This window comes from Triplophysa dalaica, chromosome 13, assembly GCF_015846415.1.
Source record: "Triplophysa dalaica isolate WHDGS20190420 chromosome 13, ASM1584641v1, whole genome shotgun sequence".
NCBI classification, from domain to species: Eukaryota; Metazoa; Chordata; class Actinopteri; order Cypriniformes; family Nemacheilidae; genus Triplophysa; species Triplophysa dalaica.
Genome location: NC_079554.1, coordinates 13,095,645 through 13,109,224, shown reverse-complemented (window position 1 = coordinate 13,109,224; position 13,580 = coordinate 13,095,645). Strand labels below are relative to the sequence as shown.

The 13,580-nt window shown below is 38.9% G+C and overlaps 3 protein-coding genes across 5 annotated transcripts in view; 2 read left to right on the top strand and 1 right to left on the bottom strand.

Moving 5' to 3' along the window:
• Positions 1-5,211, top strand: part of btbd7 (BTB (POZ) domain containing 7) — a 47,466-nt gene extending 42,255 nt beyond the window's left edge. The window contains exons 11-12 of one of the 3 annotated variants that reach the window (XR_008908667.1): positions 13-734; positions 835-5,211. Coding sequence is in view for 2 of the 3 variants with exons in the window: in XM_056764332.1 (XP_056620310.1) it covers positions 13-669 (657 nt within the window). In the remaining variant the exon portion in view is untranslated. Of the gene's footprint in view, positions 1-12 lie in introns of all 3 variants that reach the window. The other 2 variants (XM_056764333.1, XM_056764332.1) reach the window with 2 other exon arrangements.
• Positions 5,212-5,782: 571 nt separating this feature from the next.
• ubr7 (ubiquitin protein ligase E3 component n-recognin 7) lies at positions 5,783-10,415 on the bottom strand. Its single transcript, XM_056765071.1, has 11 exons — positions 10,065-10,415; positions 9,633-9,766; positions 9,395-9,455; positions 9,220-9,315; positions 8,952-9,005; positions 8,731-8,836; positions 8,509-8,630; positions 7,061-7,252; positions 6,752-6,920; positions 6,567-6,628; positions 5,783-6,487 (listed from the first exon to the last, which is right to left on the bottom strand). The coding sequence occupies exons 1-11, from the start codon at positions 10,191-10,193 to the stop codon at positions 6,395-6,397; spliced, it is 1,218 nt and encodes a 405-aa protein (XP_056621049.1). The 5' UTR covers positions 10,194-10,415; the 3' UTR covers positions 5,783-6,394.
• A 175-nt stretch (positions 10,416-10,590) lies between these two features.
• si:dkeyp-55f12.3 (uncharacterized protein LOC568418 homolog) lies at positions 10,591-11,703 on the top strand. Its single transcript, XM_056765072.1, has 2 exons — positions 10,591-10,808; positions 11,100-11,703. The coding sequence occupies exons 1-2, from the start codon at positions 10,616-10,618 to the stop codon at positions 11,192-11,194; spliced, it is 288 nt and encodes a 95-aa protein (XP_056621050.1). The 5' UTR covers positions 10,591-10,615; the 3' UTR covers positions 11,195-11,703.
• The last annotated feature ends 1,877 nt before the right edge of the window (positions 11,704-13,580 follow it).

Sequence of the window (13,580 nt, the reverse complement as noted above, 5' to 3'; positions counted from 1 at the left end):
GAATTATTCCAGCAGAACAAGGAACCCGTTATCAATGAATTCATGCCAGACATTGCCATGGGAGTGTCTGCAATGAGTCTGAAGGAGCGGCGAGTTCCGGAGGTCTCTATGGAGATGGAGAGTCACGAACCCCACCTATCCACCGCTCCGCCCATGTCCCACAGCTACTCCAGCCGCCACGCGCACTCCTCGCGCAAGCGGCACGCCGCCGAGCCCAAGCCCGAAGGCCCGCAACCCGACTATCCCGATCTCTATGAGTTCCCAGGCCGCCACGTGCCTCCCTACAGTGGACCGGACCTTTACATCCACAGCCGTCAGGCAGGCAGTGGCCCGCCACCTCCGGCCTACTCTGAGCCTTCAGACTCCCTCCGTCTGGATGTGCTAGAACAGCCTCCACAGAGACTAGACTTAGCGATTGTCTCACAAGGGGGTGGGGTTGCACAGGGTGTGCACAGGTCACGACCCATAAACGAAACAGATCTCACCTGTGGACTCGGCCCTTCTTCTGAACAATATGAGGAGTGGCCAACGAACCGGCGGTCGGCTCCTGAGGGAATGGGGCTGGTGTTAGGAGGAAACATAGGGACTGGGGAAGAGGGAGCGTTGGGTGCACGAGACCGCAGGTCACCCAACAAACCCGACTACTCTTATAGGAAGTCTGCTCTCTGACCCTATGTTAAGAGGGGGCGGTGATAACCGAGATTATGGACTGATATAAAAGTATAAGCTAACAGGTGAGGCACCAGCAGTCCTGCACTTTGTGTTCTTTAAGGGGGCCACGGTATCTTGAAGCGATGAACGTTGTAAGCTATGTGGGTGGCTTCCTTTTAACAGGTTAAAGGCTGATGTCACATCAACTGCTCCAGATGGATGTTAAAGTCCAGAGAGTGAGGAGAGCTTGGTTTGGTTGTGTACAGCGTGAAGCGAGGAATAATCTGCTGCTTGAACAAGACAAAACCTGTTTCGTCAAGACTTTGAATTCCACTTAAACAGCATTGAATATGATAAGTCCTCTTCCCCTCCACCTCATCCGCTGTATGTATTGCTGTATGGTCCTTGACAATCAAGACTCTAACTGATTTTGCTCTGTGGCAACTCCAGATCTGCATATTCGTGTACAAAAATCACAGTACGTTTCTTTTACTGTCATTCGCCCAACACGAGCCAACAAGGATGACTGGAAATTATATATTTATCTAGATGCACACATTTATCTTTCCTCAGAAGTAAATTGGAAAATATCGAGGCAATAAGTTACAAACTTATTACTTTGTCTGGTCCTTCACAACCCCCCCCCCCCCCTCTTTCCTTTGGAGAAAAGAGTGGCAGTAATAGCTTGCGTAATCCGCGCCATACCCTGGCTTTTACATTAGCTTGTGCAATTTAAGAACCTAGATGGAACATAAAAGGGAAAAACAAATACAATCCCCTGTCTCCTGTGAGGCAACTTGTCAAGCATAACAATAGCTCGGATGTTTGAACGGTGTTGCGTTTTATTGTTCCACAACCCAGATCTGGAGTCATTCCTGTGTGTATTTAACTTAAAAACCTTCTGTCCACAATAACAAAAATGCCCCCTGCTTTCATTCAGGTTGTCTTTGTTCAAGACTGCAGTTCCTCAGAGGTGCTTCATTCCCTGTTTTGGAGTGGGGGGTTGATTATTGTCAGCCTCATATTCAATCGAGCTCTATCAAACCGATCTGTATCCTCAGTCCTCTGGGTGCCAGCGGTCCACAAGGCAAGAATTCATTCGCTGTTCTGTATTAGCGAATGAGTGAGCAGGTGACCAACAATTATGATGTCAAAAACAGGCCTTGCAAAAAGAGAAGCGTCACGGATAAGGACTTCGAGGGATTTGTTTTCTTTATTTTACGATTTGTTAGTTTAACACTTCACAATACAATATCATGCACTGCTGTTTGAACCTTTTTTCAACTGTGCAAAAACATTTATTTTAATATTCATTAGCTTTTTCTTCTTGTACAATAAGATTCTTTCTAAGATGATGCTGACGCAGCAAATATGCAGGCTTAGGCTAATGAACAATACGTCATGGTACTGTATTCTAACACACTTCAAGTAAATATAAGGACCAGGAGGGACTTCTTTTGAGTATTTAATCATCAGCCACATTCATCCCACGTTTAGTTAGAGCACAAAAAACCTGTTGTTGGTTTGAAGCACAAAAATACTAAGAATGTCTGAATTCTTTTTGGTCGTATACAAGTGCTCGGTATTTATATTTAAGTATGCAGGCTTAGGAGTTGTTGGTTTTTAGGTTGAATTAACAGTTAGGTTCAGATTTTTTGCTTCAGCATAGAAGGAACATTTGTCATCCTTGTCATTTATCGTTCTCCATACCCCAGGCACTTTGAGCAGCAGAAATGGCCTTAAGATTTTCCTCTCCAAGTGGATCACGGGGGTTAAACTGCTATATCTGCAGCGATGGCCTCATGACCTCCATCTTGAATTACGTAAGGTCTACTGGCAGAGGCTCTTTCTTCACGGTCTATACCTCTGTCGTGTTCTTCGCAGTCCATTCGATTTTCCCGATCTCCTCCTTTATATTTCACCTTGAACAATACCATCCCGGGACCGGAGCCAACAGCTGGAAATCACCTTTTTCTCCACTTTTTCGCTTCTATTTCCATGAGGTCTTGCCGTGTTATTCGATTGAAGAATCAACATAACCGCCCAGTCAAAATGGTCAAATAAAGAGTTTTCTAGGAGAATTTCAGGAGCGATGGGTGTAGCTGATGAAAACGATCCGTCCCATCTTGAAGAATCATTTGTGGTTACTAATCTACAATTGACGTTCGTATTATTGATGACAGGAAGCGATTATTCTCCATCTATCCGTGAACTTGGTTCAGAACTGTTTACTCCTGTAAACATGTCCTGCACCTGTAACACGCTCCTGTTGCAACCTGTCAAACCTGATGGTGCCACGAACCCTAAAGCTATAGTGTGTGATCCTGTGTAGATTAAGGGGGTCAGATCCATAATTAGATCTGATCTCAGAGGGTCTTCTGTTTCTGACCAAGATCCATAGAAGGGTTTTGATGCAAAGCTCTTGTATCCTTTGAATGTCAGGGATGTAGTTCTGGAGATCTGTGAATGTCACGCAGGCTGTTGACATACAGTGATTTTTGGTCCCTGATGCAAATGCTTTATTCGGCATATAAATAAAATGAAAAACTGTATGTTTTCAACAGTGATGGTTTAGTACGTACTTCGTTGGCTCTCTTCAAATGCATTGAATCGCATGTAATTTAGTCTACTTCCCTGACCTTATTCACGTTCCTCGGCTAAAAAATGCAGAGTGAACTTCTTTATTATTTCACCCTTACTTCATAAATAGACAGTTTTCCTTGAATTCATTTCTTTTAAAGGACACAAGAGCATCGGCAAAGTCACAGAAACCTTTTGACCTTGATCTAGCAGACTTCACGTCAGCACGAAATTGAAAACTCAATCTAGCTGACACACAAGCTGTTTTACCGGCAGCTCACGTTCTTCTTTTGATGTGTCAGAAACTCTTAAGCTCTTTCTCCAGTCATTCAGATTCTCAGTGTTTTAGTTTGTAGCTCAGTATTATGCGCCTCCCACATCCTCATATACTGATGTTGTTTTGAACTGGGTCAGCTGTGGTTGGTTGAGAAAAAAAACCTCAGTATGACATTTTTCCTTGCTGCATACTAGTTTTGATTTTCCAGCCTATTGCATTACCTATAACTACAAGCATCACGTAATTGGCACCAGCACTTCCCTCCGAGGCAGCCGGGAGGAGATTTGAAAGTCTGTCAAGTCGTTTTAGCGAATCGCGCGGGCTACATAGCCGTGACCCAAAATCGACAGATGGATATTTAGGCCCACTGCTGCTACTCTAAGGTTTTTCTGCCAGCGGAGAATATCGTTCCTTGACGTCAGCGCCGATCCCCGCAAAGGCTACAACATAGTCCTGTATAGACCCAGCCATGCCTTAATCTAAAGGGGAGGTTTGGTTAAACTCCTTGGATTGCCTCTGCTTTACTCAGGCCATGTATAACTCATTTATTTCATGTTATATAACATCGAATGTGTCACATGTTCACATAAGGATTTTATTATTGATTGCTGTAAAAGTCGTTGCACACGGTTGAAGGTATTATTTTGTATTTGAGAGACGCACGCTGACCTCGTAATGAATACATTTCTATCACAAATGCTTTTTGCGGTCATCTGGGTAAAGAGAATGAATTTGAAATGCATTTGACCTCTCCCAGATGAGGAGCTGGATGCATTAAGTGTCCTGAAGGACTTGTGAACATCTTACTGGCACGTTCTGGGATGTAACATTTTCATTACTTAAAAGAATGATGGGTTGAGTTTCGGAGGGCATGAATTTGGCCACCGTACTTGACATCTTATGCCAAGGAGTAAAAGCTAGTGCAGATGAAGGTACCCAATGCACTAAAATTGTAATTAGTAACACTTTTTGATGGTAATGCGTGTATGATTTGTTGTGGAATAGTGCCCTCTGTTGGCTCTGTTGATTTATTTTGACTGAAAATCTATACAGATTCGCAGTTGTTTTACAGATTCATTCCTTATCATTTTAGTATTATACTTGCATGGCGTTGCGTTATTTATCTCCAAAGTGCCGCAAGGCTATATGAACGAAGGTTTGTTCGGATGTGTGATGGGCAAGGGAAGTTCTGTTTGCAGATTTGTAAAGCAAGATCTCCAGGTTCTCTTTTGTGCTATCTCTCTTAAGGAGACGATTCCGTGCCTTCCCTGCCTGAGGCTGGGCTTCCTCCACACCCTTTTGTCTTATGCAAGCCGTTTTTACAAACCTCTGTTAACCCGTCTCTTTGTAATACTGTAGCTAACGCTTAGTGTGCATAATGTTTATTTAGATTTTTTTTCTTTAAAAAAAATATTTTTCAAGATTTTTAGTACCTTGGATCACGGGCCTCAGAAATACGGTGTTTTGTTGTATGTAAAATGTAAAGTTTTTATAAATATATATAAGATATGCGATATCTATTTGAGACATTTGTGTGTGCGTGTGTATATATGTTTGTGTATATACACGCACATAAACAGAAAAGCATTCTTTTGTGGAGTTGTGGAAAGTGTCTATTTTTCTATTCTTTTCTTTGGCCGGTGTAGTTATGAACTTTGCTCTCCAATTAGGTGACTAATGTCTTGGAAATAAATAGTTTTGAGTTATAATATTGTGGGTTTGTCGTTTTTATTTATTCAAGCATTTCAGATGTCCGGTGCAATAAGCAACACTGCTGTTGATTTTATGCTATTGACGCGAATTGCAATGAGGACGAAAAGCTGGGGAAAAGTATGATGAAAATGCTTCCAACGTGACAGTTTTTAATACAGGTTAATGTAGTCACTCCTTTTAGATGCTTTATTTTATGTTTTTTAAAATATAGTTCTTAAATCTAGAGACCTTGATAAGAGTTAGGCATGTTTGTCTACTGTGTATAGTCCTCATATTTTTATTTTCATAATTTTTTAATTTCTGGGGGATACACCATCCAAAAGTAAACTACTAACTTGTTCACATAAATCTCAATTGTTATCAACTCAAGGACAGAATTTCAGCAACACTTTACAATAAGGTTGCATTTTTTAACATAAGTAAATGCAATAACAATGAGCAGTAAAGTTTAACTGATGTTAACAATTTAAACACATTAGTAAATACCACAAAATACAACCTTATTGTAACATATCACCTGAATTTCATCAGATATCTTAGGAGAAATGTAGACATGTCAACCATTTTTTATCATTTTTGTTTATTTCTTAAAGGTAAGACATTAAAAATGAACAGAAACTACAAAACAAGTTAAAACGGGCAAAATATAAGTATTTTTCATCATGATAATAGAACCGAACCATGTGAATATTGTCAAAGCTTTGCAGATATGAAAGTGAGGGAATTTGCCTAAACATATTTTTTATAAGTACCTAAGACTTAAACATAAACATACCTAACCAATGTTAACACTGACTGCAGTCATGTCAATTCCAAAGCGCTCCATAAAGAACGAGACGATTCTGAATTGCTTTTGGCATTACAGAAGCTTTTACATGAAACTTTTTCTTAATCTTCCTGCCCATATAGCACCAAACGCTAACAGAGCCAATCCCCACATTCAACATGATGAACATGATCTCAAACTCCATTACAGGACAACCAGAAAAAACTGACAACTATATCTTTGGAATACAGAACCTGATATACATTCAAAACATGCTCAAAATAATAAAATGTTATAAGAGCCTGATTTAAACTGCATATTTATTTTATAAAAATGTACAAGGATGTTCTTGCAAAAAACTGGGGGAAAAACAACATGATGTAGCTGGTATGCTTAAAATGGCATGCTTAGCTGCAGTAGAACTGGCCTGCGTTGGCTCTTCGTCTCTTACGGCTTTGCTGCTGTTCAAAAAAGTGCCGAATGTCCTCCGGTGTCACCACCTAGATGAGAAAAGAGAGATCTTACACCCACCAACAACCATCTTACCACAAGACATCTTTAAACACTCAGAGTGCTTACCTTGCCCTCTGCAGCAAACCCTTGCAGGAAGTCCTTTAGTTCTGTCTTCATATCATTATACTCTGAGAAAACATTTCAAATCGGTTCATTTTAAGGGGTTACAGTTAAAATCTGAAGAAAACTGTGTTTGTTTACGAATAGGTTCTAGATAAGGATGCTACAGTAGGACAACTAAATGTGCGTACCATGAATGATCTCCAGCTGCTGAACACGATTTAGGTTGTCTAGGGCTGACATCAAGGGGTCACGACCCGGTTGTTCAGCCTGCTCTGTGGACTTGCCCTTGTTCTCATATGCCAGGACCGTGTCGGCCTCATCTGTGAGGAAAGACACTCCTGCGTCTGCATACATGATCTAAACAAAACAGACACACATGCTGTTCTAACCATGACACCACTAACAAACAGTGAGATGTTCAAACCCTTCAAACTTGGTAGCACCAAGGCCACAGGTTTGACTCCCAATGTGCAGATAAGATGCATACGGAGCAGTACCTTGCAGTCAGCGCAGATACACAGTGAGGTGCGCCAGGCTGCAGGCCAAAACACGGCACCCTGCTGAGTCCGACTCTTTCCGGAGGCTTTCATCTCTTTCAGCTTACAACCTGAGCATGAGACATCCTCAGAGGAACCTTCAATTTCATCTTGGTGCTTCCGCTTACGGCTGGATGTCCCATTGACCTGCACCTGACGACAGAGACAAAGTCACCAATCACCAGTAATGTGATCACCTTATCTAAATGGGGTGTAACAATACATTCATGTTTCAAAACCTATACACAATACCGGTTTCACAGTACGATAATTATATCACAATAATTTGAAATTTTTACAAATTCAAATAACTTCAAAACAAACAATTTTCACTAGAAAATTTGTGCAACTTGTTATAGAACAATCAATAGTCGGGTTTCCAAGTTGTGCATGTAACTTATGTGCAAAATGTGAATATCACATAAAACATTTGCGACTAAGCACCTGTCCATCCAGTAGATAACCGTCACTTTAATAAACTGTCACTATATATATATATCAGTAAGAGAAGCCACTGAATTTAATATTATATAATTATATAATATATCATTACTTGCGCAAGCCGGAATACAATAAATGTGGATGTCTGCTACTTGAGAAACACAGTTCTGGGAGGCAATTACAGAAATACTTTGACAAATTTGCTCAGGCATTTAAGAATGACCATAACAACATTTCAGATGCTGTGTAACAACATCAGTACTCTGGTAAGTCAGGGTACACCATCTAATAGTGGAGTTGCATGACTTTTTGGAGGAATTTATTCGGCGAATGCATTTCCATCTCGGATTATAAGCATTAACACTTTCACGCAAAAAACCCACCTCAGGCTTTCATAATTTTTTTTTATGTAATTCGCCTTTTCCATCACTTGTTTCTAATGCGAAACTACAAAATGCACATACAACCATGGGTATTGAAACCCGGCTATTGTTCAGCTGAATCTGCTGTATGTAAAAAAAATCTTAATGTATGTTTATTAAATTAAAATGTTTGTCTCTCTAGTGGTTCAGCTTTAATCCTCCTAGTAACATGGCCTTTTTAATTATCGGTACTGTTTAGCGTTTGACAAAATGTTATTTCCTCTTTGGATAAAGCGTCAGCCAAATGAATAAATATACATGTACATGTAGAAAGGAAGAAAGCTAAACCCTTAGAGAGAGATTCTTAAAGTACAAAAAAGATACAAAGCCCACTACCATCCCCTAGTGGTGAGTCATCAAAATTAAATTTGTACTGCAGTGAATTTTAGATTGATGAACATTTGTTCTTAACTTTAATATAGTTTTAAGTTAGAATTGAGTTTGCTTATCATTAATGGAACAAAACTTTGGACTTAAAATAAAACATGCATCATCAATCACTATTCGATCACATATTAAAAATGAAAGAAAATACAGCACAGAGACCTTCTCATCCACCGGGCTGCTCTGGTTCTCGTTTTTAATCATCTTCTCTTCTTCTTCATGTTCCACCTCCACCTTAACATCCTCCTCTGCTTTACATGGACTGACTTTTGTTATGGGTGGCACTGATGCAAACAATAATTAAACAATAATTTGTCATAAATGCTCTGTAAATTCCTCTTCTCGTTTACAGATTCTATATAAACAAAGGACAAACAATATTACCTGCCATTTGTGCAGCGTACATCCAAAGGAAATGTGCTTTATTCATGCAAGTCTCGCAAATCATTTCTTGTAGCTCCACACAATCTGGCGCTACACAACCCAAATGCTAAGAGAAAAACAGAGAGGTTTTTAGACATATTTCAAGCTAGTCTAAGTGCATATTTAACATTTCTGTTACACTACAATACATATTATTGTCAGAAATCTGATTTGAAACTAACCCGACCATGAAGCCAGTCCTCACACACAACACACTGAATCATCTCATCTGCAACCTGGTAAGGTAGAAAATTCATTCTTTAAATTTGGCTTCAGATTCATATACCAAACCCTGATTCTGGTTACTGTAATAAAAAACGCTCACTGCTTATGTTTTTAAACAGTTAAAGTGCAGTAGAATCACAAATATTAACAAAAAAATTACCAAACGGAGAATGACTATGATAACATAACAAAAGGTAACAAAAGAATAAATCGGAAGCTTGTTACCTCATCCTCTGGATCTGGGTAGGGTCTGTCACATGTGCAGTACAAGCCAAAGAAATTGTGGCTGTATTTGTTCCCTGAATTTAACTTCTCTTTATCCTGCATAACAGAAGTCCATAATTGTAGTTTCTATCACTCCAATTAAAACTAAACACACACAAAGAAATACACAACTTACTGCAAACAGCTTGCATTCCATTTCCCCAAATTTGTCATTTCCGCAATCACATCTGAAATTCCTAAAACACAGATAAAGGACTAAATGATTAAAGCGTATTTTATTCATTTCATAACTAAACAACCATACATTGATTTTACAGTATTGACAAATTGGGTCAGAGTTGTAGTATTTTCACATATATACCTTTTAAATCATTATCATAAAGTGGTTATCTTTAGAGGGAGTAAATATTTACCTCTTAGTATACAACTCAAAAAGGTCATGGCCTTCATGACACTTGTAAGAACATGCCAGACAGACTCCAGCTGGCTCTCCTCCCTTTGGTGTACATGTGTTACAGGCATACAGAGCTTGACGCTTCACATATCCCTGATAAGATTAACATTAATTCACTTAGACAATGCATTGAATCACTATGATGTTTAAAAGCACTGATAATTCATCTCTTATCTCAGTCGGGCTTAGATGACCACGACAACAAGGTTTGTTTCAAATCGAATATAGGCAGCATTGATATTACTGCATCAGTACACTCCTATAAACGTTTTGTAATAAACGTACTTGTAATTACACGAACTAGGAAAGACTCTCGACTATGTGGGATAGTAACCTGTATTGTAATTATTACACAATCTTCTGTTTCACAAACAAATCGTGCATGCATCACCTCTGGATATGAGCATTTCTCTGAATCACTGCCAGCGAGGACAGCGGAGGCTTCATTCTCCAGCTCTTCATCTTCCTCTAACACGTCCACCAGAGATACAGTAGCCTCCTCTCCATCATTTGCCGCCATCCTTGAAGAACTCGAGCGCAAAAAAATGCTTCTAGTTCCTGTTCCAGGGCACAAGAATCATCTGACCTGTCTAGCAGATCGCATTTACCGATCGCAAACAGCTCATCTGCAATATAACAAATATTAAAAAGCGGGATGATATCATGCGATTTGATATTACACGAAAGATTGAACCAGTAGAAAATGTTACAATAACAAAAAACAACGCTGCTTCCGGTTTATGTAAATACGAACCGTGTTGGCGGGAGACCTGCGACGTGAACTCAAGAATTTTTTTATGACAGATTTGTTTTTATTTTGTAAATTTATTAAAAATGTTATTCTCATATAAGATAATTGATCCTGTATAAATATGGGAAATTTTAATTATCGCGAAACGAATTCAACGCGTCGCGGTTCAAAGGTCAGAGTTTGTTTTCAACATGGCCACGTGCGAGCTGAAGGGAGAGCTGAAATACAGAGATGGACAAACAAATCAATTCACAGTGAAAGTGGATGACAATTTAAAATCAATGATATCCGGTATCAAGAAATTAAGTGCTGATATCTCGGACGTTTTGACGGTTCTTGTTGAACAAGAAAAGGGCTCGACGGGAAATATCAAAGACGCGGATGGTAAGCTGCTCTCTTTGAGTCTATAATATGTATATGTATGTAGTAGTAAATAAAATAAAATGAAATTCCTGGTTATCATATGCATGGATTTTAGACAGAATTTACAACCGTGGGTTTTATATCACGGTATTGTCAATACCGGTATGTTGTAACACCCTAGTCTTAGACTAAGTCTAGTTGAACGGTCAAAGAGGCTAATACTTTTTTTATATAATAGAGTAAGACCCAAAGCAATTGATTGTTTTTTCTAAAAATGAATCATTCTCTTTTTATTTAAATGTCATATCATAGATGATGATGAAGATGACAGTGATGAAGAGGACAATAACACGAAAAAGGCCAGCAAGACAAACACAGAACCTCCAAAAAAGCGAAAAAAGAATTGAGAACCATGATCCTATAAATTGTCAGACTGCTGTGATGCCTTTTATTACATAAAGAGATGGTTACACCCATTCCCCTCCTCATTTCAAAATGTCATGACTGCCACGAACAGGTCAAGAATGTTGGGAATTTTGTCCGATTTTTTTGGGTTCCTCCTTGTTTTGTTTATTTATTTGTTATTTTTGATAAATTTGTGTGCATCCTCAAACTACCGGATACTGTTGTACTGGGGAGATTGTTTATCAATTACAATAATCGCAACATTTTGGCTGACATAAAGTTACATATTTACAGCAGTTATCACTCCGTTAAGTCATTTTACACCTACAATAAAGTTGTAAAGCAATCTGACCCATAAAATGTGTGTTATTTCTGATTTTTAAGTAACTTGTCGCTTTTATGAATATGCATTGCACATTACATTTCTTTATTGAATTGTATCAGAATCCAAACTTGGTTCATATGACAGTGCATTACGATTGCAATGGAAAGTAAATAAATGCCTATTGTACATGGTTAGTATTCATTCACATAGACAAGCCCTTTAAGACAGAAAACTATTTGCCTTATTTTGAATATTTTAACAAATAAGTAAAACACATGAGTGAAGATGTATTTCTTAAGCTCAGTGGTAAGAGCATTGCGTTAACAACACAAGGTTGTGGGTTCGATCCAGGGGATTGCACATACCTAAGTTTAAATGTATAGGTTATTGCAATGTAAGTAGCTTTGGATAAATGTAAGCAACTCCTGGGTCTCTGGAAAGGAGGAGTGATAGAGGTTGATATTACAGGGGCTGTTGTCGAAGCTCACGCTTAGATAAAGAGTTGTGCTAGACTCATTACAAACTTACACACACAGCAGTCCTAATAACCTTTGCGTTTTTATGCGAGATAAGCTTTCCACTGTAAAATGATGCAGATATCACTCAACAATTAGATATTTGAGTGCATAAATATTACATACAGACATAACCAAATAGTACCTGTTTACCAAAACCCACCTACAGATGTATACAATTTTAGTATTAGACTCCTATGTGTGATACACCCAAGAAGTTACATTTGAATGAACAATACTGATATGAAACAGTTCAAAGTTATCTCGGATAAGAAAGTAATAGCTCAGTCAAATGCTTTCTCATTGCTCTCTCTTTGATTGTTTTTATGTAAAAATGAACACTTAAAAACATAAAATGAAACAAACATGTGGGACATTACTGGAGTTTGTTACTCCAGTGGAACTGTTCAATGTTCATAAACTTATTTAAACAGCTGAAACACTGTATTAACAACATTTACACATATCTGCTTTGATCTTTTATTATTTTCATTAGAAATTTTGATTCAAAGTAGTAAACCTACCCACAATTAAAAATTGCAATTCACCTCAACTGTTCAAGTAGGAGACATATCATTTAGCTCGGTGAACATGTCACAGCAACGTGGCATCACATAAACCCTTCTAGCTTGCAATGGTGAAATGACCTGCCAATATTCTGGGTTACATCATGGACAATGGCTTCATTGCCTCGGTTCGTCTGTCAGATTTCAGTTAAGTACAAAATTAAATCAAGTCAAACTTTTTTTGAAGTATTCCAAGACTGAGCCAGCATGGAAAATACTTTTAGATTCTGTTATAAATCTACTTTAAAAGCACATTTTACACTCCAAGTTTGAACATAAAAGCCTATGGTCTTCCACATAATAAAAAAACAGCAAATCAAACTATTAATTTTAAAATAAAAAAGTCCCTTTTTAAGACTTCAAAAACACACCCAAAACTATATATACCACAGTGCAATAATCTTGTTTATGAATGCACTTCTGCATTGTCCAAACAGTAAGACACCAAAAAAGATGGCCGAAGAATCTGATCCCACATCCTCAACAATGTATCAAGTGTCAATCAGCTGCAACCTGCTGATCTGATTGGAGGCCTTGGCAAAGGTTTGGTGGCGGTTGCAAAGAACAGCAAGGCAGATGGGCAGAATACAGTATCCCACCGTTTTGGGGTCCGCCCTCGTGCAGGAATACAAAAAGAGAAAGACCTGCAGGTAGGGAATAAGAAAAATGGCGGCCCACACCCAGAAGGGCAGGAGAAGAAGTCTTGTTTTCAGAGTCTGTGTCCATGAGGTTGATGAAGGGGCGGAAGAAGATGCATCTTCTGACCATTTTGTCTGTGTTCCAGCCACTTTTTCTACTTGTGACAGTGCGAGCCAGTTGTACGTTTGGCTGATCTCAAATATATAATATGCTGCAGCAACACTAGCAAACAGGTACAGTCCAACACCTATCCACCCCATCCGCTGACGGAAATTCATCATTCTCCATGCTCTTCCCTGTAAAAAAACGAACAACGTAAAAGTAAATCTTAGCAAGTTATCAA